We start from the raw sequence: 27,956 nt of genomic DNA, 5'->3' as shown, positions 1-27,956 counted from the left end.
TTCTGCCATTACGTACTTTCTTTATGCTTCTTTATGCTTCAGACTTTCTCGTAAGTAGGAATTTTTTTAACAAAAAAAAAATAGATTGTATTTTTTACATTCATGTGATTTCATAGTAGAGACTACAAAAAGGGATATGGTTTCAGAGGAATAAGGTTCTAATGCTTAGAAACAGATTCTGACCTATAAACTCCAAAGATCTGGTTGAGGAAGAAATAAGAGTGCACTCAACGAACCCCAAACCCAGTGAAATCAGGATTTTAAAGGATTGGGGTTTACAGAAAGGACACAGAACAAAGAAAGTATAAAAGAGGACCACAGATGTGAAAGGGGAGATCAAGAAGTAGGCAGCGCATAATACACTGAGGTTTAACCACAAAAGGGTTTTTTTTTTTTTAATTGGGGGAGGAGGTATTTTTAATGCTCAGTGGTTTTTTTTGTTTTTCTTTTTAAAGATTTTATTTATTTATTAGAGAGAGAGAGAGCACGAGAGGGAAGAGGGTCAGAGGGAGAAGCAGACTCCCCACTGAGCAGGGAGCCCGATGCGGGACTCGATCCCAGGACTCTAGGATCATGACCCGAGCCGAAGGCAGTCGCCCAACCAACTGAGCCACCCAGGTGCCCAATGCTCAGTGTTAAGAGCTAGAAGAAAAAAGAAAGATAATCCCATCGCTTGGGACCATATGATATGTGGTAAAGGACTATATAAGTGAAAGAAACAAATACCCAATGTCTATTTTGATTGTGTTTTTTTTTTCTCTGTCAAAGAAAATGATCCTCAGGCTGTAGAGAATAAGGGAAACAGCAGTGACAGGAAATTAAAGCCAAGATAAGTGCAGTGGTAGAAAGCACCAGTTTGCCTTAAAACGGGTTAAAAATCTTCAGACCCAGATGAGTTATATCATATACCCATAATATAAGATTATGGATCTTCAAGAAAATATGTTGGAGGAGATGACTTAAGACTAAATATGAATACTTGCTGTCTTGAGTTTCATAAAAAGGAAAAATATGTATTCCAGACACTATACTCTGTGAACTTGATGCCTATTCCCAGGATGATTTGTGGCCATGAAGAAAGGTGATTATTTAGGGGCCTTTAGTGGTTTACCGAACCCATTTCATGCCGCATGGACCTCATTTCATGTTGTTGGAAGAATTAATTGATCATTAGAATAGAATTATAGCACAAGCACTATAATTTGATTCCAACAAAGCAGCTGGCCTGGTATTAGTCATGACTCATTCAGTTAAAAGTCAAGGCAGAAAGGCAGTTTATTAGCTCGTTTAATGGGAAGGACGCTGAAGTGGCTCTCAGAATCAAAAGATGAGCTGCAGAAACCGGGATCTCAAGGGACCAGAAGCAGAACCCACTTCCCCAGGCCTTCTTTCTCCCCAGCTCTCAGACTGCTTCTCAGTGCTTGGCTTCATCCAGAGATGACTTCACTTCCTGCTGTGGGGAGGATGGCCATTGGCAGCCCCATATTCATATTTTCCAGGCTTGGCAACCCCAGTGGAAAGAGAAAACTCCCTTTTCCTCATAGCAATCACACAGAGCAACTTGTACGTTTATTTTTTATGTTTCTGTACTGCCTTTTTTACACTTACAGTTGACCCTTGAACAGCACAGGTTTGAACTGCGTGGGTCCACTCACACAGATTTTTTTTACAGTACAGTACTGTAAATGCATTTTCTTTTCTGGTTTTCTTAACATTTTCTTTTCTCTAGCTTATTTTAATGTAAGAATATGGTATATGGTATATAATACAACATACAGAATAAGTGTTAATTGACTGTTAATGTTATCAGTAAGACATGTGGTCAATACTAGGCTATTAGTAGTTATATTTTGGGGGAGTCAAAAATTATATGCAGGTTTTTGACAGCATGGGTATTAGCGTCCCTAAGCTCCATGTTATTCAAGGGTCAACTGTATTACTTTCTAATAACAAATTTTTTTAAATAAAAAAATTCTTTAAAAATCAGATTTATCAACACTAATACAAAGAGCTGCATGGACAGACTATGGTTCACTTAACTTTTCCCCTACTTTTGTATATTTAGTTTTCAGATTCTCCTATTATAAATAAAGCTGCAATTAACATTTTTGTATGTAAATCTTGGTCCATGCTGCTGATTATTATGTTAGGGTAGAGTCCTAGAAGTGGAATTCCTGAGCCAATTGTTTTAAATATTTTCCAGGTCTCTTGGTACTTGTTGCTATATTGCTTTTAAGAAATGGGCCTAGGTGTGCCTGGGTGGCTCAGTTGTTAAGCGTCTGCCTTCGGCTCGGGTCATGATCCCCGGGTCCTGGGATCAAGCCCTGTATCAGGCTCCCTGCTCCATGGGAAGCCCGCTTCTCCCTCTCCCACTCCCCCTGCTTGTGTTCCCTCTCTCGCTGTCTCTCTCTCTGTCAAATAAATAAATAAAATCTTAAAAAAAAAAAAAAGAAATGGGCCTATACCTCATTATCACATTGTTATTATTAAAAAATAAAAAAAGGCAAAAATAAAACCCACTCTAGCATTCCCATTATTAATTTGCATTTATCTGATTATTACTTTCCTGTGTTAAAAGGATAACTTATTTTTTTAAAAGATTTATTTATTAATTCATTTATTTATTTGAGAGAGAGAGAGAAAGAGCATGGCGGGGGGAGGGCAAAGGGAGCATGGAGCCTGATGTGGGGCTCAATGCCAGGACCCTGAGATCATGACCGGAGCTGAAATCAAGAGTCAGATGCTCAACAGACTGAGCTCCCCAGGTGCCCCTAAAGGGATAATTTCAATATAAAGTGCTAAGATAGCAATATACAATGGGAGCTGGGGCGGGGGGGCCCCTTGCCATTAGAGGTGAGAAGCTGGGCTGGGTTGGAATGTAATAATGTTATTACTCATCTTACTTAGAATGGGGTGGGCCCTCTGTGTGGGAGAGCCCGTATCTGTGGTATTAGACTCAGGGCTGTGTACCATACCTTACATGGGAAAACTGAGAAATTGAAGTATATTCAGGGGAGGCTGATAAAGAGAGAAAGTCTGAAAACCACATCACAAAATTATGGCATCTCTTCCCAGTTCACTTCCTGTGCCCACATACCCTCTCTCCCAACCCTCCATCCTGATCTGAGAGGGGTATCTGTCTCACATGGCCCCCCAACATTCTTTTTGTCAATGTCCATTCTAGGAAACCATCGGTAAAATTTTCCCTCTGACCTGAAGCCTGTATACCAGGCAGAATTCTTGGTTGCAAACAACTGAAACCATCTCTGGCTAACTTAAACAGGAAATCAAATTTACTGGACGGAGGGGAAGGAGGAAGGTTGGGCAGGGCTTGGAGGAGAGGAAGCACAGCCAGGTCACACTAAGCTAATTCTCCAAAATTCCAAGAATCAGCTGGCTAGAATTTCACCAGTGATGCCACTACCTCTGTACCATCTGCTGTTGCCTCCATGAATAACCTCTGCCCCTGCATCTTTGGGTCACTCCTTCAAGAGGCAATGAATGTTTGAGGTGGGAGCAGTCCACTGACTGAGCTGTGGTCACGTGCCTGAGTCCTGGTTAGCATGTTAACAGGGAAATAAAGTCTGTCCCTGTAGGACTTCCATCAAAGGGGGTAGGACCCTGCTTAACCCAAACCCAGTCAAAAAGAAAATCTCTCAAATAGGAGAGGTATCTGTTTAAATTCAGAGTAGTTAAAAAATAGCAAATGGCAACTATGACCCCCCCAACTCCATGTGATTAATGGGTTTTTTTCTTTTGACAGTAATCAATGAGATTAGCTATTGTATTTAAGTAAGGTCACATTACAACATTCCTGAAAGAAATCCCTGTCCAAGTTGATGTTTACTTTCTAAACTTGTTACCAAAGAACAGAAAGGGACCCACCTATAACCTCATTTCAAATGAGGTAATGGAATTACGCTTAGCTCTTACCTCAGCCCTCTTTTCTCTCACACCTGAGGTAAAAACACTTGATCCTCTGTAAGCAGTCTGGGGCTATGGGAAAAGAACCTCAGTTTCCTCTGCTCCTTTTTTCCTAAATCAAGTAATTCCTATCTACAATCGCTAAAACTAAAAGGAAAGCAATACCTGCCAAAGACCAATTCCACACCAACCCATTAAGTTTCCTAAGGCTGCTGTAAAAAATTACTACAAACTAAGCGACTTTAAAAATAAAAAAGAAAGAAAGAAAACCCAGGAATTTATTCTCAGGAGGCCAGAAGTCTGAAATCAAGGTGTCAGCAGGGTTGGTTCCTTCCAGAGGCTCTGATGGAGTCTGTTCTGTTATCTCTCTCCTAGCTTCTGGAGGTTGCCAGCAATCCTTGGCATTCATTGGCTTAGAGATGCATCATTCCAATTTCTGCCTCCATCTTCACATTCCCTTCTTCTCTGTGTGTCTTTATGTGTTAAACACCCCTCTCCTTTCTCTTATATGGACACCAGTCATTGTGTTTAGGGTCTACCATAAATCCAGGATGATCTCATTTCAAAGTCTTTAATTACACCTGCAAAGACCCTGTTCCCAAATAAGGTCATATTTATAGGTGTCAGAGTTTAGGACTTGGACATATTCCTTCAGGATACACAATTCAACCCACCATACCAACCAAAGGCATGAAGCCAGTGTGGTTATTCTCAGTGTTGTTGGAGAGAGAATAAAGGAACAAAGAAAACCCTTTGGCTGTCTCTTGTCTCTTGGTGTTCTAAAATTTCTATGTCTTTACTTATTTTAAAAGAACTAAAACGACTGCTATAACCTCTGTGGAGGTCAATCTGGTAATATCTAACAAAATCACAAATGCATATGCCTTTTGGGTAGAAATGATGTATTGCATGGTGACTAATAAAATTAAACAATAAAAAATAAATGCAGCGTCCCTTTCCATTAGCTCAAGCAAAAAAAAAAAAAAGTAAAATAGAGTCATCCTTGATGCTCTCTTGCTCTCACACCTAAATCCAATTAATCAGCAGATTCACTTGGCTCTTTCTTCCAAATACATCCAGAATTCAACCATTTATTTCCTCCACTGCTCTAACACTGGCCCATGTCACCAACATCTCTTGCCTGAACAACAGCAGTGGCCTCCTAACTAGGGTTGCCAAATTTAGCAAATAAAAATACAAAGACACCCAGTTGAAATTTTAGTTAAGATAAACAAGATTTTTTTTTAGTATATATAAACCCAAATACTGCATTTTCCATGCAGCAGCCAGAGAGATTCTTTGAAGAAGTCACCCAGAAAAAGTCACTCCTCTATTCAAAACCCTGTGATATCTTTTCACCTCAGTTGTAATAAAAAGTAGTCAGAATGGCTGAAATTAACAAGTCAGGAAACAACAGATGTTGAGAAGGAGAAAGGGGAAGCCTCCTACACTGTTGGCGGAAATGCAAGCTGGTGCAGCCCCTCTGGAAAACAGTGTGGTGGTTCCTGAAAAAGTTAAAAATAGAGCTACCCTACAACTCAGCAATTGCATTCCTAGGTATTTAACCAAAGGATACAAACATAGTGATTCAAAAGGGCACCTGCACCCCAATGTTTATAGCAGCAATGTCCACAATAGCCAAAATATGGAAAGAGCCCAGATGTCCATATATATATGTATAATAATGGAATATTATAATTCAGCCATCGAAAAGATGCCTAAGCCAAGTGCTTTATCCCGCTCCAGTCAAGGACTCAGCATTTTGCATTTGAAATCTGGGGCGCCTGGATGGCTCAGTTAAGCATCTGCCTTCAGCTCAGGTCAAGATCCCAGGGTCCTGGGATAGAGCCCCGCATCGGGCTCCTTGCTCAGCAGGGAGCCTGCTTCTCCCTCGAGCTCTGCCTCTCCCCAACTTGTGCTCTCTTTGTCTCTCTCTCTCTCTCTCTCTCTAATGAATAAATAAAATCTTAAAAAAAAAAAAGAAAAGAAAAGAATGAAATCTTAACCATTTGTAACGACCTGGATGGAACTAGGGGGGATTATGCTAACCTAAATAAGTAAATCAGAGAAAGACAATTATCATATGATCTCATTCATATGTGGAATTTAAGAAAGAAAACAGAGGATCATAGGGGAAGGGAGAGAAAAATAAAATAAGAGGAAATCAGAGAGGGAGACAAACCATCAGAGACTCTTAACTCTAGGAAACAAACTGAGGGTTGCTGGAAGGGAGGTGGGTAGGGTGATGGGGTAACTGGGTGATGGGCATTAAGGAGGGCACTTGGTAATGAGCACTGAGTGTGACATGCAACCAATGAGTCACCAAACTCTACCTCTTAAACTAATAATACACTATATGTTAATTAATTGAATTTAAATTTTTTTAAAAAGCACAAAACCTTAAAGCTGAGGCCTACAGCCCTGCAGGATCTACTCCTAGAAGCTCTTTCCTTTTTGGTCTCATTAGCCTCCCTGTCCTCCCCTTCCTTCTGCTTGCTTCTTTCTTATCCCAAATATACCTAACATCTTTAGGTCTTTGCTTACATTTATCTGAGAGACCTTCCCTAATCATCCTGTTTAAAATTGCAGGCTTCCCTCTCCCCTTCCCTACTTTATATTTCTCTTCAACATTTATGATAATAAACATTTCTTTCATTTATTGTCTTTTTCCTTCCACCAGAATTTAAGTTCCATAAGGGCACTTTTTGTTCTTATTCACTGCTGTATCCCCAGTGTTGAGAATACTGCCTGGCACATAATAGATGCTCAATAAATATTTAATAAATGTCGAATTAAGGAAAAGTAGTTATCCAAATCAATAAAGCTTATTTCAGTTTCACTAGAACTCCTCTCACATTCTGATCATTCAGCATGTTATCTATTTCAACGTAGTCGTGTAACTGCTGTATCTTAGAGAAGCCATTTCCTGTAATTCTTTAATAGTAGCAAAAACTTATTGAGCTCTTACTATGCGCAGACACGGTTCTAAGGTATAATATCTTGGAGCCGTAGGTATTCGGATTATAACTATTATTACAGTTAACTTACAGATGAGGAAATTAAGACCGGGGAAGGTGAGTAATTTGCTCAGGATCGTATACACGGATACGGCAGCGATGGGTACAGAACCCTTAACTGTAGTACTCTGCAGGGTCACTTCTAGGTCCCCTTCTGTTTTCTTTTGATAGGTAAATTGTTTTGGTTAAGCTATCCGTGAAAAGCTCTTAAGGATCAAAGTGAAAACCTGCCTAAAGCCAAGTGCTTTATCCCGCTCCAGTCAAGGACTCAGCATTTTGCATTTGAATCCTGCGTGGCGGGAAGCTGAAGGCAGGTGACGGGCGGGGCTAGGAGGAGCCGCCAGGCCCCCGTCAGCCAATCAGAGCAGGCAGGAGCCCCCCCTGCCCCCCCCCAACCCCCGACAGCCACGCGCCAAAATTCCAAACGGGACCTCTTCCCGCTACCCATCGTCTCCCTCCGCCGAGTTCAGCGAGCCGGAACTATATAAGAAAAAGAAGTCAGCGTTCTCCCGCCACTGTCCGCTCAGGTCCTGGGCACTGTCGATGCAGGTCCTCCTCAACTTCAACCCGAAGTATTTAGGCCGGCAGAGGGGCGAAAAGTTTCGAGCCGGCCGTTTAAGGGACGCGGCGTGGGCGGGACAGGCGGCGGAGGGATTCTGGGTGCGCGCGGAGCGGCCGCTGGCGCGGAGCTAGTGGCGCCAGAATTCGGAGCGCGGAAGAGCCTGAGCGGCTGTCGGTCGTACGCGAGCCCGTCTCTCGCCGCGGCCGCCGGGCGAGGAGACAGGGAAGATGGTGGTTCTCCGCAGCAGCCTGGAGCTGCATAGCCATTCCGCCTCCTCGGCCACGGACCCTCTGGACCTGTCCAACGAGTTCCTCAGCCTGGAGCAGCTCGGCCGGAGGCGGCTCCGCTCGGCCCGTGCCGCCGAGCAGTCCGCCGTCACCGTCGCCGCCGCGGGCGTGAGTACCGGCCTGTGGCGGGCCCCTCGGGCCGGGCCTGCGGGACTGCCCGCGGCGGGTTGGCCGGGTGGGGCCTGAGGGTGGGCGGTGCGGTCCGGGTGACAGTTGGTGGGGGGTGGGGGGAGGTTGGGAGGAGTGTTGTCGAGGACAAGTAAGATGGAAGGCTTCCTAAGGTCGGAGCCCGAAGGGGTGTGGGTCGGGGCAAGAGATCAGGCAGCCTGGAAGAGGGCTAGGCGGTTCGTTACTACCTCATTTCACGCAAGAGCAAACCGAAGCCCTCTGGAATCTTGGTTTGTCGGGCTGCCCCACCCCCATCTCACACACCTCCCTAACCCATCTCCCAGGCTCCTGCCCTAGGTTCGCCTCTGTCGAGAGCAGCCCACGTTTACTGACTCCCTACTGGATGCACGATAGATGTTTTAGGGGCCACGGGAATAGAAAGATTGTAATTCAGGTTCCCTGACCTTCATTTGCGATCCAGAGAGGGTCGGTAATAAGAGCGCCGTGAATAATACCAGGTTGCATAATGTGGAGAGATGGAGACCAACATTTCATGTACACCTTCTTCACTTAAGTCTCGTTAACAGCTCCATGAGAATGGATAGTTATGATATCTGTTACAGACGAAAAAATGGACTCAAAGTAGCCAGTGAGGGGTAGATCTAAAATTGGAACTTAGATCCTCTGCCTCCAAAACCTTTCCTTTTCTCTTATATCATGCTGCAGTTACAAACAATGTCTATAGGGGAAGTTTCCAAGGGGGTGGAGCAGTAAAGTCTTGAAAGAACTGCTTCTCTTTCTAGGTCGAAAGTGCAGATTGGATTTTTTGATTGTACAGTCAGGGCCGGGAGGTGGGGGGAGGCCCTCCACCTCCCTACCGCAGCTGCTGAAAGAGGCACAGGTGGAGGAGACAGCGTTAACGAAAGGCTGGAGAAGTTGGAGCAACACTAGAAAAGTTAAGGCAGCAGGAAGTAGTTCTCTTTGAGGAGGGTGGGCATGGGGCTGAGAAAAATAGGACCGGAGAGAGGGTTAGGAAGTGGGAAGTAAGAATGAGAGGCCAAGGGGGAGAGAGGGACAAAACAGTTAAGGGAGTGATCTCTACATGAAACTAGTTGTCTGTATCTTTTGTAGGCACCCTGTACTAGTTGCTCCTCTACTGAAGGGAGTGAAAAAGTCTGTTTAATCTCTGCAATTGTGATTCTGAATTGAAAAAATAGTAATTTCCTGACTTTCAGGATCACGCGTTGTGATTGAGATCTGAGGAGGGCAGACCCTTCTGCGCTGAACTCAGGTCCCTTGACTTACTAACAGCCTATGTTCAGAAAATCTAATTATTTCAATAAACATTTATTGAATATTATCTTCTGGACAGCGCTAGATCCTATGACTGTAATGATGTATTGAGCACTGATTAAGTGACATAGGCGCTTAAAACAACTCTTAGTTTTGAATCTCAGCTTACCAATAATCTACACTTGTTAAAAGAGGTGATACCACATGTGTAGTGAGGATTAAATGTGACCATGCCTGTAAGGAGATGACCTGGAACACTTGGTATATAGTTAGGACTCAGTCATTGTCAGCAGTTAAGACCACAGTCAATTTTAATGCCCACTCCCATCTTTCCATTTCTTCAGGCCAAAAACCTGAGGGTCGTCCTGACTCCTCTCTCATTTCATATTAGCAAATTCTGTTGGCTCTACCTTTTTTTTTTTTTTTTTATTTTTTATTTTTTTATTTGACAGAGAGAGCGCACAAGTAGGCAGAGCAGCAGGCAGAGGGAGAGGGAGAAGCAGGCTCTCCACTGAACAGGGAGCCTGACATGGGGCTCGATCCCAGGACGCTGGGATCATGACCTGAGCGGAAGGCAGCCGCTTAACCAACTGAGCCACCCAGGCGCCCCTGTTGGCTCTACTTTCAAAGTATATTTGGAATCTGACCACTTCTCAGATCCTCCATCGTTGCCATGCTGGTCTAAGCCGTAATCCTTAGGTTGTTAAAACAGATTCTTGACTGGCCTCCTGGTGTTCCACCCTTCTATATAATGATCCCCTTCCACAACCGTCAGTTCTCAGTATAGCTTACAGAGTGATCTTTATAGAAGTCAGGAACAGTTGATCACTCCTCTGCTCAAAAATCTGAGTAAAAGTTGAAAAGTTTGGGAGTAGCCCTACGCCCCTTTCTCTTTATGATGACATCCTCTTCCATTTTCCCCTCTGCAAAACCTAGTCTTTTCCAGCTGAATTGGTCTAGCTGCTGCTCGAATACCAGGGCCTTTGTACTTGTTCTCCCCTCTGGTGGGAATACTCTTCCCCTGAATATCTGCATGATTCATTCCTATTTTCCTTTTACATTTAAAATTTTTTTTTAAAGATCTTATTTATTTGACAGAGAGAGAGACAGTGAGAGAGGGAACACAAGCAGGGGGAGTGGGAGAGGGAGAAGCAGGCTCTCCGCCGAGCAGGGAGCCCGATGTGGGGCTCGATCCCAGGACCCTGGGACCATGACCTGAGCGGAAGGCAGACGCTTAACGACTGAGCCACCCAGGTGCTCCTATTTTTTTAATTTTTATAGAATCTCAGAACTCATAGTACTTAACGTTTTCCAAGAATTTAATAATTATTAATCCTCCTAATCTTAAGAGGTAGATATGATCATCTTTGTTTTGCAGGTGAGAGAACTGAGACATGGAGACCTAAATAACGTGCTCAAATTCACCTTTATAAGTGATAGAGCTCCAGGTTCTACCTGGGAGAACCTAGGAATCTCTCTTTCAAGTCTGCTAAAACCTCACCTTTTCAGTGATGCTTCCCCTAACCATCTTATTTAAATTAGAGATCGCTCTCATTGACATGCCTCTTTACTCTGCTTTGTGCTTCCTTATTACTTACCACTTTCTTACATGTTCTATTAAATTTCTACTTTTTAAATATTTTAGCTCTCCCTAAGTCAGAATGTAACTCTCTACTCTTCTGGATTTTGACCTTTGGTTTGGTATTGTATTTCTAGGACCTAGAATAGAGCCTAGAGTGTAATAGGTGCATAATAAATATTCGTTGTTAACTATCCTTGCGCTAAAGGAACTTAGTCCAGCAGAGAACTAACATGTCAATATACTGAGACTATTTGCCATTCTTGCCCTATCAGGGGTATGTGGTGGCTGAGCGGTTAGCACTCAGATGGATTTTGCAGGGTGAAAGGGATTTTTTTTTTTTGCCAGGCTAGGATTTCCAGTAGGGATTATACCTTTTTGAGACATAGTACTTCTGTCTTCTATAAATTCTCCATAGACCAAATTATAATCAAAGGGTTACTTGGCATGGGATTGGATCAAAAGAAACGGATAGCCCTGAGGGGTAATGTATTCATGCTGTCAAAGCCCACCAGTACCAAAAATGAAACATACCTTTGTGATTGGAATATTTTCTAATTTGGGGACTCACATTCAATACATTTGATTTAATTACAGCTTGCTTTTTACATCAGTCATGCACGTCAGAAACTTAACTCCTGATCACCCTGATTGTATTTAGGTCTTCTTATCTCCTCAGCTATATATTTATTGACAGATCATTTTTTAGGGTAAGTTACCTTTAAAGATGGTTAAATTTATTCATATTAATTTGTTAACTTGGATTTTTCTTTATTTCATCTGGGAAGCTGACCTTATATTCAATTTCTGAGGGTACTTATAGTCACCTATTTATTAAGCTCTTTCTACCTTTACATTTTGAATATGTTCTCAATCAGCTGGGCTTAAGGATTTGCTTGTTTTTGGGTTTTCCTCCTAACTTGTATGGGTTCCCTGAAGTTTTGTTTTAAATTTGTTTTTCTGTTTGTTTTTTTCTTAAACTTTTATTTTCATCTTAATTGGATCACAAGATCTAGCATTTTCATCCATTCAGATGCCTCTTCTGTGGTTCTTTTTCTTCGAGAGTCAGACTAGCCATTGTCGATTTCTGTGCTTTCGCGGATCTGAGGTTCTTTGATTCATTAAATTTAGGGTTGTTTTCATGCTAATAGTAGGGGATAGTATCTCATGGACAGTAGTGGAATGATGAGTGTACATTACTTTTACGTTGTGTTTACATACATTTTTATTTTTCTATATGTTAGGTAAAATAAATTATGCTGTGGTATGTAGAAGGTACTTTTTTAAGTTGTCTATTTTAAAAGTTTGAAAAGTGCTGTAAATGACACTGAAATGTACAACATATGGGAGATTCTTTAAAACTTGGTGTGTAGGGCGCCTGGGTGGCTCAGATGGTTAAACGTCTGCCTTCGGCTCGGGTCATGATCCCAGAGTCCTGGGATCGAGTTCCACGTCGGGCTCCCTGCTCCTTGGGAGCCTGCTTCTCCCTCTGCCTCTCTCTCTCTTCTGTCTTTCATGAATAAATAAATAAAGTCTTTAAAAAAAAAAAACTTGGTGCGTAACACAACACAGAAAAATGAAAAGTGTCCAACTTAATAAATTATCACAAAGCATAAATAGGGATATTTTGACATATTGCTGTGACTGTTGCATCCTAAAGTTGAGTGACATGGCTGCTCTGAATTCAAGTGTGTACTTGTTTTGATGTAATAATAGGTAGTCCATTTTTGTCACTTTGTGTTAAAGACCAGCCTTTGATTTTATGCTTAGAAGTTGCAACTTTTAGAACAGGGATCTGACGAAATAGTGTTTAAGATGGATTATAGTCAACAAATGTAGAGCTTGGAAGACCAGTTAAAAGATTATAATATTGATAGCTACCAATTATATAGCACTTGCTGTGTACCAGGCATGGTACCTGATATACACATAATACATTTGCCTTATTAAGTAACTTACTTTTGGGCACTTGGGTGTCTCAGTCATTAAGCGTCTGCCTTCGGCTCAGGTCATGGTCCCAGGGTCCTGGGATTGAGCCCCACATCGGGCTCCTTGCTCGGCAGGAAGCCTGCTTCTCCCTCTGCCACTCTCCCTGTTTGTGTTCCTTCTCTCACTGTGTCTCTCTCTGTCAAATAAATAAATTTAAAAAAAAATCTTTATAAAAAAATAAGTAACTTACTTTTTTTAAGATTTTATTTATTTGACAGAGAGAGTTAGCGAGAGCAGGAACACAAGCAGGGGGAGTGGGAGAAGGAGAAGCAGGCTTCCCGCTGAGCAGGGAGCCTGATGTGGGGCTCGATCCCCGGACCCTGGGATCATGACCTGAGCTGAAGGCAGATGCTTAATGACTGAGCCACCCAGGCGCCCCTTAAGTAACTATTATTATTACCCTCACTGCCGATATGGAAGTCAAGGCACAGAGACCTTATGTAACTTGGACAAGATTGTACAGCTCTAAGTGACATGCCAAGAGTCAATCCAAGGCAGTCTGTCGTTAAAGAGTTTGGGCTCTTAATTGGTACACTATTATCACAATAGACCAAAGTAGAGAAAACTAGAGGCTAAATTAAGGTGATTCTAGAAGGAACAGAGAAAAAAATGCCAAATAATACTGCAAGGGGTCTGAGAGTTGTTTAGATACAAGAGAGGGAAGGCAGTGTTGTTTCCAGCTAAAGAGGTGAACTGTAGACCATTGGGAATATGCCAGAGAGGTTAGGACTATATATCTTTGGGAGTCACCTATATAAAAGTGGTAGGTGAATTCTTGAAGGTGAATAGAAGACATAACAGAACACAAATATATTTAAGATCAGAGGTAGGGGGTGCCTGGGTGGCTCAGGCGTTAAGCATCTGCCTTTGGCTCAGGTCATGATCCCTGGATCCTGGCATCAAGCTCCGCATCAGGCTCCCCACTCCCCCTGCTTGTGTTCCGCTGTGTCTCTCTCTGTCAAATAAATAAAATCTTTAAACAAAAAGAAAAAGATCTGGTGTAATGGCTATATTTTAAGGATGAATTATGTTTTTTAAAAAGTATCATGTGAGTATTTGAAAGGAAAATGCATATCTCACATCACTATGCCCAGTATGCTTGCGTCAACACTGAGCTATGTGCAAGCCTTAGTAAGTATTACATGATGGCTTTCTCCTTTTTATACAAAACTCTACTATGTTATCCACATGAGTTAAATAAGTTTGAGAAGTTGTTTTAAAACACTACTTCTGAATAAAATGCCCAAACCAAAAAAAAAAAAAAAAAAGTATCAAAGTATCATGTGAACCAAAGGATCAAAGCATTTAAAGAAGGGAGTGATCAGCTGCATAGAAATCAATGAGGTAGAGCAGAGGCCATTGGGTTTCACTTTTGGGAGATAGTTTTGGGGCTATTGTAAGAGGTGTAGAGGTACAAATCAAATTGCTGAAGCTTGTGGAGTAGATCCATGGTGAAGACTTGACCACACCTATGTTTAAAGATGAAGCTAAGGAGAGATACCACAGCTTATACTGGGTTAGAATATTCTGATCAAGTTTTCGAGGAGCCCTATATCTGGATGCCTATGTAACTCTGATTTAAAATATCCTGTTTACACCTCATTTGTTGTATTGATACTTGAATTGATTCAACCAGCTAACCCACATACATATTTTTTGTTATGAATTTAAACTTCGATAACCTTGGTCTTTTGTAGGAAAACAATGTATTAGTATATTTCTATTATATAATTGTGTCTACTTTGGGGAAAAGCTTTTGTTAGTCTAGTTGCTTCTTGTCTACTAACGTACTGATTTTGAAAGATTATAAGAGACCTAAAAATTTAACACAATATATTTTTTCCTCTTTTAAAACTCCACTTTTGAGGAACTGTCAGTGCTCTCAATATTTAAGTAGATTTTAGCAAAAGAATAAATGAGGACACTACATCTCCAGGTTTAGTTTTCAGATTAAGTATGTTTTCTCTTTTGTTTTTTACTTCTTAGGAAAATTCTTTCTAGTAATGCACGTTGAAAAAATGTAAAAAATAGAAAGTGGAAGTCCTCATCTCTATCATCCAGTGATAATTACTGTTACCAGTTGACATTTAACTAAACCTCTTGAGAATTATTTTGAAAAGCTGTATTAAGGGGCTCCTGGGTGGCTCAGTGGGTTAAGCGACTGCCTTCGGCTCAGGTCATGGTCTCAGGGTCCTGGGATCAAGCCCCACATCAGGTTCCCTGCTTGACAGGAAGCCTGCTTCTCCCTTTCCCACTCCCCCTGCTTGTGTACCCTCTCGCTGTCTCTCTGTCTGTCAAATAAATAAATAAAATCTTTAAAAAAAAAAGATTAAAATGTGACTGTTTTAATAACTGTGCTAGTTTCCTTAGGAAATCAGATGTATACAGGATAATTCATCTAGAGGTATTATAACAAAAAAGTTGCAGATAATTTAAATATACATTAAGCAATTTATTAAATTGATTCCTGTAATAACTGGAATACTAGGCATTCATTTTATTTTTATTTTTATTTTTTAATTTATTAAATTAATAAATTTAATTTATTATTAAAGCCGAAGGCAGACGCTTAACGACTGAGGGGCAGGCGCCCCTCATTTTATTTTTAAAAAAGATTCATTTACTTATTTTGAGAGAGTGAGTGAGCAGGGGGAGGGGCAGAGGGAGAGAGAGAGAGAATCCCAAGCAGACTCCTGAGTGTAGAGCCCAAGGGGGGTGGGGCTTGATCCCACAACCCTGAGATCATGACCTGAGCCTAAACCAAGGGTCAGCCACTTAACCGACTGAGCCACCCAGACACCCCTAGTCACTCATTTTAAAAGGTTTTTAGAAGATTTGATGGCATGGGGGAAATGTTTTGTATTATTAGAAAAAAGTTACAAAACATAAATAATATCCCAATTTAAAAGTCATGGGAATATGATTGTATAGAAAAAGAATAGTTTATGTACCAAAAGTTTAACAGTGGTTATCATGGGTAGCTGGAGTTAAGGGTGACATTTTCATCTTTGTGCATTTCATTTTTTCCAATTATAATGGGCATGTATTGGTTTTATTTTTTATTGCTTTTATAAGAAATATTTTTGAAAGTTGTTATTTTAAAACTTACCAGTGTGTACCTCTGTGTAGGTGATTCCCAACGAACCTGTTTTGTTTTTTTGTCCACACAGTTAAGGAAAGCTTTTCTTTATGCCTAGTTCTAATTTAGAGAGTATGAACGAAGCCACTCACTATGCAAATCAAAGATTCACTTATACCACTTATAAAATTAAATCTTCCAAGGGGCGCCTGAGTGGCTCAGTCGTTGGGCGTCTGCCTTCAGCTCGGGTCGTGGTCCCAGGGTCCTGGGATCGAGCCCACATTGGGCTCCCTGCTCAGCGGGAAGCCTGCTTCTCCCTCTCCCACTCCCCCTGCTTGTGTTCCCTCTCTCACTGTGTCTCTCTGTCAAATAAATAAAATTAAAAAAAAAAATTAAATCTTCCAAGATTTTCCAGGGAATTTTTTTTTCCCGGTAGTTAGCACCCCCCCCTTTTTTTGGCTTGTAGACAAACCTTTTTTATTATCCCCAGGAATATGGTGACATTTACTTTCTTTTTTTATTGTAATAATTAATTGTAGATAATATAAAATGTACCATTTTAACCATTTTTAAGTGTACAGTTCTGTAGCATTAAGTACATTCATTTTGTTCTGCAACCATCATCACTGTCCATCTCCAGAATTTTTATTTTCCAAAACTGAAACTCTGTACCCACTAAATAACTCCCCATTCTTCCCTCCTTCTAGCACCTAACAACTACCTTTCTTTCTGTCTTTATGAATTTGACTACCCTGGGCCCTCATATAAGAGGAAACATACAATATTTGTCCTTTTATAACTGGCTTATTTCACTTAGCATAATGTCTTCTGTTTCATATTTGTTGTATTAGCATGTTAAAATTTATTTCCTTTTAAGGCTGGATAATATTCTACTGTAAGTACCACAGTTTTTTAATCCATTCATCTATCGATGAATATTTGGATTGCATCTACCTTTGGACATTGTAAATAATGCTGCTATGAATAGGAGTATACAAATGTCCGCTTTCATTTCTTTTGAGTATATATCCAAAAGTAGGATTGCTGGATCATACGGTAATTCTGTTTAATTTTTTGAGGAATTGCCATATCATTTTCCATAGTGGCTGTACCATTTTGCATTCCCACCAGCAATCTACAAGGATTCCAATTTCTCCACATCCTTGCCAACACTTATTTTCTCTTTTTTATAATAACCATCCTAACAATGTGAAGTGACATCTCATTTGTGGGTTTGATTTTGTATTTCTCTATGACTAGTTATGTTGGGCATCTTTTCGTGTGTTTATTGGCCATTTGTGTATATTCTTTGAAGAAGTGTCTATTCAAGTTTTCTGCCCATTTTTTGTTGTTAAAATATAGGAGTTCTTTATATATTATGGATATCAGTCCTTTGTCAGATATATGATTTGTAAATATCTTCTTCTATTCCATGGGTTTCCATTTCACTCTGAATAGTGTCCTGGCACAAAAGTTTATAATTTTGATAAACTCCAGGTTATCTATTTTTTCTTTCATTATCTGTGCTTTTAGTATCATATCTAAGAAATCTTTGCCAAATCCAGTGTAATGAAAGTTTTCCCCTTTGGGGCGCCTGGGTGGCTCAGTTGGCTAAGCGACTGCCTTTGGCTCAGGTCATGATCCTGGAGTCCAGGGATCAAGTCTCGCATCGGGCTCCCCGCTCAGCGGGGAGTCTGCTTCTCCCTCTGACCCTCCCCCCTCTCATGCTCTCTCTCTCTCTCTCTCATTCTCTCTCTCAAATAAATAAATAAAATCTTTACCAAAAAAAAAGAAAAAAGAAAGTTTTCCCCTTTGTTTTCTTCTAAGAGTGTCTAAATTTTTAGCTCTGCATTCTCTGGTACATTTTTAAGGTTTTCCTTAAAACGATTTTGCTATCTAAGGTTTACCCCATCCCCATTGGTTTAAATAGTTAGAAAAGAGGTCATTTCAGTCATCCTTTAGTGTTGACATTAAAAAATAAAACTATTGCATCAGTCTTTTTATCCCCTGGAATTTAAAAACCATAGTTATTTGATACCTGTCTTGGCACATTAAAAACATAATACATAAACATGCTCCTTTAGCAATCAGAAATTTTATCTTGATTCTTTTTTTCCTCTTTTACTTTGTATTTCAAATTCACGTAAGCCTCAGCATTTTATCTTGATATATTTTTATACTTAAAAGTAATTTAGTAAGTATCCTTTCATACTTGTAAAACAAAATTTGAATTTTTTTAATTTTCTGTGATCACAAGGCTCTAAGAAAATATAACAATATTCAATTGATGCAAACAACAAAAGCATACTTATTTTGATTAAAAATGCTGAAACAGAAAGTAAGATTTCATTGGGATTTCATGTGATTGAAATCCCCCACCCCCACCCAATTAGTTCTGTGGAAGAATCTTATTGCTGAAGACAGTGTTTGGCGTCAGTTCCATTGTTTTATAAATGTAAGCACGGAGAAACATTGTTCATATAAATAAGTAGACAGTAATGAAAGGAGTTTAGCAGTGCCACTCAGGTTTTCTGGCTTATATGCCAAAAAACACTTGCCAAAATTATTTTTCATGGTCTCTTAGCTTGATTAGGTCTCCTTTCAATTTTGTTGAAAGAGAATTAGAAGCCACCTCACAAAGGAAAGAATTTGTTGCCTAGCTTTGTCATTCAGTTTCTTAACACCTAACACTAGTGTTTTTCTTTGTTTGGCTTTAGGAAGGTTTTTAAAGCCTCGAGTCAGTCCACAGTAGTAAGATTCAGAATGAGTGAGAGAGGTGACTTTCTTTTGTAAAATAAGAGAAAGGTAAATGAACGAGGATGCCTTCTCAGGCAGATCAGTTTTAAGAAAAAGTACATAGGGAAGTTAAGAATCTGGAAATAGATTCCCATAAAATTTTTCTTGGAAAGTCTTGTTATACTACGCCTATCTAAGATGTAGGTGTTCATTTTCAAAATAATACATCTACCTAAAAGTGTAGATACTCCTTTTTCAAATATCCTTACATATAGGTGCACTGATAAAAGTGATTTACAAACCATACATATCACTAATATTTTATGAAATACCTGTCTAATTCTTAACACAAATCCTTGTGGATTAAATATCCTTATTTTACTTGTGAACCAGTGAAATATTCTGCTCAAAGCAAAATTAAATGACAAAATGTCCTGATAACACAAAATGAGATGAATGTGTAAAGCCAGACTAAGTTAAGGGGAGGGTATACTAATGTTGCACGTTTTTAAAAATACTCCCTGTTTTTCAAAAATTATCAATTTTCAGAGTAGTATGGCATGTAATTAGAGAGTTATTAGGTACTTTTACCTTCTCTTTTTATGTGAAAGTAGCCTTTATATGATTTCAGAGAGATGTGTATGAGCTTTTAGATACTTTATGACAGAACCTCTGTAGCTCATAAAGAAGCCACTAAGAGAAACTCTAGTCTATTGAACAATAATAAAGTCACATAGAGCATTGTGGTTTTTACAGATTAACATACATAAACAACCTTTGAATTCAAGTGTTGCATCGTCTGGGTGAAACTATGAAAGGTGGTAGTAACTCCTTTTTATCATCCAAGCCCAAATTAAAATTCTGATGGTTCAGTTATTTTAAAGTTGCTGCCAGTGGTTGCACGGCAGGCAATGGTTTGTGTATCTTTCTAATTTCTGTAGCCTTAAAATAAAGGAGTATTTAGTGTTATGAACTATTACAAGTTTTTGTCATTGGTGGAAAACTTTACTAGACCGCTTGCTATGAAATAGAGCTATAAAACATCAATAAATCTTATATTAGCCATTTCATAGACATTGCTGATAATGTCTTTATCATAAAATGATTATTTAGTTTAAATACTGTTGTAGTTTCTCGGGAGATACAAAATGATGCTGCCCAAAAAGCAGTTGTTACAAACTTGTAATCAAAGAAAACTCTCAGGAGGAGTTTAACTTGGGAATTCTAACTGAAGAAAAACTTAGATCACTTTCTCATTTTTCTTAAAGGATGGGTCTTCAGTTAAAGAAGTTGAAACCTACCACCGGACACGTGCTTTAAGGTCTTTGAGAAAAAATGCACAGAATTCTTCAGATTCTAGTTTTGATAAGAATATGGAAATAACAGAGAAACATGCTAATGGAAGGCATTTTACAAGGTAAAACAAGATGGTTGAATGCTAATTTAAAATAGTTTTAAAGTAATTTAGGATTTGCATTTAATTTTTAAGTGTATTCTTGCCCAATCATCAAAGATTCCAGGGTTGCAAAATGTAACTTGAAATGAAATTGCCACAAATGAATATTACTGAATTAAAATTTTAATATGTACCCAGTTTGTTTTTATTTTCTTGTTCAAAGACAGTATTTGTGGTATGTGTGAGTGCAGCTGACAGAGTTGCTTGGTAACTACTTGAGTGTGTGACTTTGTGATTTTAACTTGCTTGTGATATGTTGTTCTGCTTCATACTTAATACAAAGCCTTTATTCAAAATAGTAGTTATTTTTCTCATCATTTTCGAGTATTCTCATTATCAAGTATTTCATCAATTCTGAGTTATTAATTTGTGTGTTGGTGCACTTGTAAAAGCAGTCTTCACATAGGAAATGGAACATGATTTTTTTTTACTTGTCTAAGGGAACTAGATGATTTATACATATTTAAATTTCATTTCTCAAGAACCCTGAGAATTCCACTTTAATACTCCAGGAATTATTTTTAGTGAATTAGGTAGTTAGGTAATTCAGGGAACTTGGATTTGTTTGGTTTGGGGCAGATTTATATCTAATTAGCAAAAAACCTTGACTTTTCCTCCCACTTTGGTGGGCCTGACAAATGCAGGGGGTGCCAATTAAAATAAAATTTCTTTAATGAAATCATTGCTCTATACATTAATTCTTCTCATAAAGAAATTTCTCATAGTAACTTACAAGACTAGAACGCTCCTACTCTTTTTTTTTTTTTTAAAGACTTATTTAAGTAATCTCTACACCCAATGTGGGGCTCAAACTCATGACCCCGAGATCGAGAGTCACACGCTCCATTGTCCAAGCCAGCCAAAAACCCCTAGGGCCCTCCTGTTCTTAAGTAGACTTTTGATTATTTTGTGTAGCAGGTTTTCCAGATAAATGACATCATGCCCTTTTAAGTTTGTTTTTTGTTATTTAAATAGTCTTTCATTATATATTTTAAAATTTGCATCATTTCATCCATTATTTACGGTGTGTTTACTACTGTATTTCATGGGATCCAAGATAGCAGCAATTGAAACACTCATTGTTTTATGAGACAGTCAAAAGAAAACACTCAAAGTTAAACTAAGACATTCCAAATATTTAAAACACATCCCAATTTCAGAGATGTTAAGATGGAGGGAAATGTACAACTTACAGAATTGATGAAATATAATTTAAGCCACCCCAATATTTCTGAAACTTTGATTGAAGTCTTCTTGGGGTTGGGAAAGTGGCCTATGGATTCTCTGTGAGAATTTTAAACTTTATTACATGATCTGAAGAAAAAGTAAACATTCTGGATCATCTAAATTGCTACCTTCTAGAGAACAGTCATAAAATTTCAGGCCCTACATTGGTGTTTACAACTAAGTTGGTACCAGCTAGTACTGCTTGAGTTAGCTCAGGTTCATGAGATAAAAACTGAGTCTGACCTTGATACATAAATGATGCTTTGAAGAGGAAGCCCTGGATGTGATGTCATGACATGCTGTTCAAATGAAGTGCTCCAAACGGAGCACTTGAAATACAGAGAAGTGGATGAATTAAGTCATGATACACAACAAACATGATGTACAATATACCAAACTGAAGAGAAACCACATACATACAGCAAATGGCTATTTTATTTCGGCAAAACCTCATATGTTAATATTTTGTTAGTGGTTTTGTTGGTTTTATTTTATTTGTATAAAACCTAAATGAATTTCTCTCTAGTTTGGCTTGTACATAGTCATAAAAAATTTAATGTTTGGGAGCAGTGCCTGGGTGGCTCATTCAGTTAAGCATCAGACTCTTGATTTCGGCTCAGGTCATGATCTGGGGTCCTGGCATCTAAGCACCCATGTTGGGCTCTGCACTCAGCAGGTAGTCTCCTTAAGGATTCTCTCCCTCGGCTCTTCGCCCTTTTCACTCTCACATGTGCTACCTCTCTCAAATAAATAAATCATTTTTTAAAAAAGAACTGTTAAAAATTTAATGTTGGAAGTCCTTCAAGTCTTTACCTTTAAAAGTATATGTACCTTAAGTTTATGAAACATTGTGTTGGCCTTTATGCTCAAAAGCTATTAGAGGAGTGTTAAAATAAGTGCTTTTTCAATCTAGAATTAAAGATGAGTGACATGGTATTTTTAAATTTGATTCCTTTTAAAATATATTGAATTGCTGTCTTTTAAAAATTTTTTTTAGGGGCGCCTGGGTGGCTCATTCGTTGAGCGTCTGCCTTCGGCTCAGGTCATGGTCCCAGGGTCCTGGGATCGAGCCCCATGTCAGGCTCCCTGCTCCACGGGAAGCCTGCTTCTCCCTCTCCCACTCCCCCTGCTTGTGCTCCCTCTCTCGCTGTGTCTTTCTCTGTCAGATAAATAAAATCTTAAAAAAATTTTTTTAATTTTTATTTTTATTAGACGGAGAGGGAGAAAGAGGTTCTTAAGCAGACTCCACCCCGAGTGAGGAGCCTGACACGGGGTTTGATCTCACAACCCTGAGATCATGACCTGAGCTGAAATCAATAGATACTTAACCAACTGATTCACCCAGTTGTTTTTAAATAACTTTATGGAGATATAATTCACATACCATAAGATTCACAATTTTAAAATACATAATTCAGTAGTTTTAGAATAGTCACAGTATTGTGCTACCATCACTACTATCCAATTTCAGAACATTTTCATCACCCCAGAAAGAAACCCTGTTATATTATCTCCCACCTCCTCCCTCCCCACTGGCCCCTTGGAAACCACTAATCCACTTTCTGTGTCTATGGATTTGGCTATCCTGGACATTATATATAAATGGAATCATATTTATGGCCTTTTGTATCTGGCTTCTTTCACTCGGTATGATGTTTTGAAGGTTCATTTTATTGTAGTACCTATCAGCGCTTCATTCTTTTTTTGCTGAATAGGATTGCATTGCATAAATATATCATGTTTTGTTTATCCACTCATTAGTTGATGGACATTTGGATTGTTTCTACTTTGTGGCTATTTTGAATGATATTGTGAACATTGGAGTTCAAATTTTGTGTGGACATAGGGTTTTGATTGTTTGGGGGTATATACCTAGGAGTGAATTGCTGGGTCAAATGGTAACTTTTAACATTGAGGACTGCTGAATAGTTGGCTAAAGCAGCTGTACCATTTTACATTCCCATTAGCAGTGTATGAGGGTTCTTATTTCTCCACATCCTCATCAACACTTGTCATAGTCTTTTTGGTTTTAGCCATTTAATGGGTTTAAGAGTATCTCTTGTGGTTCTGATTTACATTTCCTTGATGGTTAGTAGCATAGAATACCTTTTCGTGTGCTAATATTGGCCATTTATATGTCTTCTGTGGAGAAGAACTTCTAACTTAAAAAATAATCTGTGTATTCCGATCATTATTACAAAGACTTATTTTACATAGTGATAAGATTAGGATCTGTTTGTATAAGACTTAGATAAACTAGCCCTCAGTATTGTTGAATTTTGCTTAATGTAGTTTCCTGCTACTTATCAGGGTGACCCTTTTTGCTGTTGCTAGTTTGCCTGACTATAGTAATCTCTACTTACTTCTTTTCTGTGTCCCTCCATCCATTTTGTTTTCTATCTGAGGCTCAAAGACCAAAAGACCAAACTGTTAGAATAATACAGAAAGATTTGAGTAACTGTACCTGAGGGCAGGATCTATATTTCTTTGGTTCTGGAGTTCCTAACTAGGGTCCAGTAATCATAGTTTTCAGGGAGCTCATGAAACCTCTGAAATAATGTATAAACTTGTATGTGTGTATGCAGTTTTCTAGGTAGAAAAGATCCATAGCTTTTATCAGATTTGCAGAGGTTGACAAAAGTGCAGGCACCTGTTTTTGTAAATAGTTGCCCTGGAGCACAGCCATACCCGTTGTTGTACTTAGGGCTGTTTTCCTGCTTCAGTGGTAAAGCTGTTGTGTGACCAGAGACTGTATGACTCACAAGCCTAAGTGTTTACTACCCACCTGTTTAAGGAAAAGTTTATCAGCCTCTGTGAGAGGAAAGGTGCTCCCATTCCCCTACAGGCAAGAAGGAAAGAAAGAGAGAAAAGGAAAGAAGGATAGAAGGAAGGGCAGAGAGAGAGAGAGAAAGAAAAAGAACAAACATTGCTTTAATCATTATGTCCCTAGCATTTAATAGGGGCCTTGTTTATAGAAGTGTAGATCTACATGGTATTGGGGGGAGGGGATCCTTTATGAGAAAGTCTGTAAGCCTATGAACAAACTAGGCCTTGACCTGGGGACAGATTGCTCAAATGTTTTTATTTTGTTCTGGTTCTTAACAAAAGAGATAATGAATTAATGATGACTTACATTGTTGTGAGAATACATGATTTGACTCTTCTGGATAAGATGGTTCCATTTTATTTTAAAGTGTCACATTTGAAATCCCATGTGTATAACCAGCGCACTCGGAAATAGCTTGACACATAGGTTGATTAATAGATGTAGCTATCCAAGTATGGAAAATTGAGTCCCTAAAAATAAGTTAATGAGACATACTGTTTTGTTTGCTCAGTGGCTTTTGAAAAAAGATGGGGGGAAGCTACTTGTTTTTTTAAAACCTTGGAAAGTATTCTTTCCAGTTTCAGTACTGCCTGCCAGTTTTTAAGTGAAATATCTGATTCACAAATGGGACTGTTTCTGCATGTGAATGATAATGCATGTCATATAGAGATTGTAGCCAGCAAATGTTTTTAGAAGGAAATTAACATATTGCTAAGGGACATTAGTTCTGTTTATAGTTAATAAATATCTCAAGGATGTGGGATCACTATATCCCTGTGGTATAAAACACATTGTCTTGTTTATGCTCAATAATTACAGTTCAGTTATATCTAAATAGGCTAAGGATATAATTTCTTGTTTTAAGTAAGATACTTTGATTTGATTAATTCTAAGAGTTAATACGTATATCATTGCATTTCACAACAGGGTTCTCAGACTTTGGTTAGCCATAACTGACAGAAGCATAGATACTATATTCTAAAGCTTTTTATTTTTCAGTGTTTTTTAGGCCTTTAGGTATCTTTGAGTATTTACTCTCTAAGCTGATATACCTTTTTACCCTACTTTGTAGTATTATGAAACACAGGATTTAAAAGTATGTCAATTATTTTGAATAATATATTTTTTCATATAGGCAGTTGGCCAGACAGCAGGCTGATAAGAAAAAAGAAGAGTGCAAAGAAGGTAAGTAATGTTAAAGGCATTTCAGATTGAAAACATGTAATTCACATTTTGTGTACAGATGTATCGAGGTATATACAATAAATTGTACATATTTAAAGTGTACAGTTTGGTTTGTCATAGTGTATGCCGCGAAGCCACTGCTGCAATAAGATAGTGAAGATAACTATCACTGCCAAAACCTCGCTCAGACCTCTTTATAACCACTCCCCCTACTCCTCTCCAGGCCCCTTCCACGCACCAAGATTCCTGAGCAATCACCAGCCTGCTTTCTATCACTATAATGTAGTTTTCATTTTTTTTTAAAGGTTTTATTTATTTATGTGAGAGAGAGAGAATGAGAGATAGAGAGCACGAGATGGGGGAGGGTCAGAGGGAGAAGCAGACTCCCTGCTGAGCAGGGAGCCTGATGTGGGACTCGATCCCGGGACTCCAGGATCATGACCTGAGCCGAAGGCAGTCGCTTAACCAACTGAGCCACCCAGGCGCCCCTGTAGTTTTCATTTTCTAGAGTTTTATGTAAATGAAATTATGCAGTTGCATTCTTTTTGTCTGGCTTTCTCTCTCTCAGCATAATTACTTTCAGTATCATCCACATTGTTTCATTTTCTTGCCAAGTATTCCATTATATGGATATACCACAGTTTGGCCCCCCCCCGTTTTTTTGTGATATAATTGACATATAACATTGTGCATGTTCAAAGTGTACAATAAATGTTGATTTGGTACATTTATGTATTGCAAATTGATTTTCATAGCTTTAGCTAACACCAGCATCATGTCACACAATTTCCATTTCTTTTTTGTGGTGAGAACATTTAAGATCCACTCTCTTAGCAACTTTGAAGTGTATAATGCAGTATTACTAACTATAATCTCTATGCTGTACATTAAATCCTCAGAATTTATATGTCTTATAGCTGGAAATTTATATTCTGACCAACAGCTCTCCTTTTCCTTCAGCAGCCAGTCCTTGGTAACTAACATCCTAGTCTGTTTCTATGAGTTTGGCTTTTTTTAGATTCCACATTTAAATGATATTACACAATATTTGTCTTTCTCAGACTTTCACTTAGCATAATGCCCTCAAGGTCCATCCATGTTATTGCAAACGGCAGGATATTCTTTCTCATGGCTGAATGGTATTCTGTTGTGTATGTATATTTTATATCTTCTTTATCCATTCATCCACTGAGGGACATTTAGGTTGTTTCCCATAATTTGTTTATTCCTCTTTTGGTGGACATTTGGGTTGTTTCCAGTTTGGGCCTATCACATTTGAACATTTGTATACAAATTTTTGTATTACATATCTTTCCTTTTCTCTGGAAAGCAGAATGGCTAGGTCGTACGGTATGTGTATGTTGTAACTTTATTTTTGTTTTCTATTGTTTTTAAGAACGGTAAGTTCAAGATACTATGATTTTGTTATATGAAAGTATAGCTCTTCAGTTGTTCATTTTAGAATTGTTTTATAAATGCCATTATTTAAAATTGTTCCATTTTTATGTACACATCTTAAAGATAAAGTGATTCCAGTTACTCGGTCACTGAGGACTAGAAACATCGTTCAAACTAAAGAACACTTGCATGAAGAGAATGGTGACGTTGAAGTTCGCCGCAGTTGCCGGATTAGAAGTCGCTATAGTAGTGTGAACCAGTCTGTGCTGTTTGACAAACTTATAACAAAGTAAGTAAAAATTATTTAGATCAAGATGATTTAGCTGGCAAAATTTTTTGTTGGGGAAGGATCATAAATTTCAACTAGCTTGAATATTTAATATATTAAGCTGTGTAAAGCATAAAAGAGAATGATTATTAGGAGGCTTTGTAATGGTTCTATATATTTATTTAAATTCTTGGAAAGAGGGGCACCTGGGTGGCTCAGTCATTTAAGCATCTGCCTTCAGCTCAGGTCATGATCCTGTGGTCCTGGGATCGAGCCCCACACGGGGCTCCCTGCTTGGTGGGGAGTCTGCTTCTCCCTCTCCTTCTGCCTGCCACTCCCCCTGCTTGTGCTCTCTCTTTCTGTCAAATAAATAAAATCTTAATAAATTCTTGGAAAGAAATTTTAGAATATTTTTACACAAGTAAATCAATGCCTTGTATAGAGATATTTAAAATCCCAGCACATAAAGCTGGTGCAACCACTCTGGAAAACAGTATGGAGGTTCCTCAAACAGTTGAAAATAGAGCTACCATACGATCCAGCAATTGCACTACTGGGTATTTACCCCAAAGATACAAATGTAGGGACCTGAAGGGGTACGTGCACCCCAATGTTTATAGCAGCAATGTCCACAATAGCCAAAGTGTGGAAAGAGCCAAGATGTCCATCGACAGATGAATGGATAAAGAAGTGGTATATATACACAATGGAATATTATGCAGCCATCAAAAGGAATGAGATCTTGCCATTTGCAACGACGTGGATGGAACTGGAGGGTATTATGCTGAGTGAAATAAGTCAATCAGAGAAAGACATGTATCATATGACCTCACTGATATGAGGAATTCTTAATCTCAGGAAACAAACTTAGGGTTGCTGGAGTGGTGGGGGGTGGGAGGGATTGGGTGGCTGGGTGATAGACATTGGGGAGGGTATGTGCTATGGTGAGCACTGTGAATTGTACAAGACTGATGAATCACGGATCTGTACTTCTGAAACAAATAATGCAATATATGTTAAG

The 27,956-nt window shown here is 39.0% G+C and overlaps 1 protein-coding gene across 2 annotated transcripts in view; it reads left to right on the top strand.

Moving 5' to 3' along the window:
- Window positions 1-7,366: 7,366 nt before the first annotated feature.
- ATAD2 (ATPase family AAA domain containing 2) overlaps window positions 7,367-27,956 on the top strand; it is a 71,276-nt gene continuing 50,686 nt past the window's right edge. The window contains exons 1-4 of one of the 2 annotated variants that reach the window (XM_073893170.1): window positions 7,367-7,898; window positions 19,843-19,991; window positions 25,220-25,269; window positions 26,791-26,956. In XM_073893170.1, coding sequence (XP_073749271.1) covers window positions 7,731-7,898; window positions 19,843-19,991; window positions 25,220-25,269; window positions 26,791-26,956 — 533 coding nt within the window. In that variant the 5' untranslated portion in view covers window positions 7,367-7,730. The remainder of the gene's footprint in view (window positions 7,899-19,842; window positions 19,992-25,219; window positions 25,270-26,790; window positions 26,957-27,956) is intronic. The other variant, XM_025871071.2, reaches the window with a different exon arrangement.

This window comes from Callorhinus ursinus, unplaced genomic scaffold, assembly GCF_003265705.2.
Source record: "Callorhinus ursinus isolate GAN/ISIS: 27379988/994484 unplaced genomic scaffold, GSC_fseal_2.0 scaffold5, whole genome shotgun sequence".
In the NCBI taxonomy this organism is placed as follows: domain Eukaryota; kingdom Metazoa; phylum Chordata; class Mammalia; order Carnivora; family Otariidae; genus Callorhinus; species Callorhinus ursinus.
Note: the sequence above shows the minus strand (reverse complement) of the source record. Positions and strands in the feature narration are given on the sequence as shown.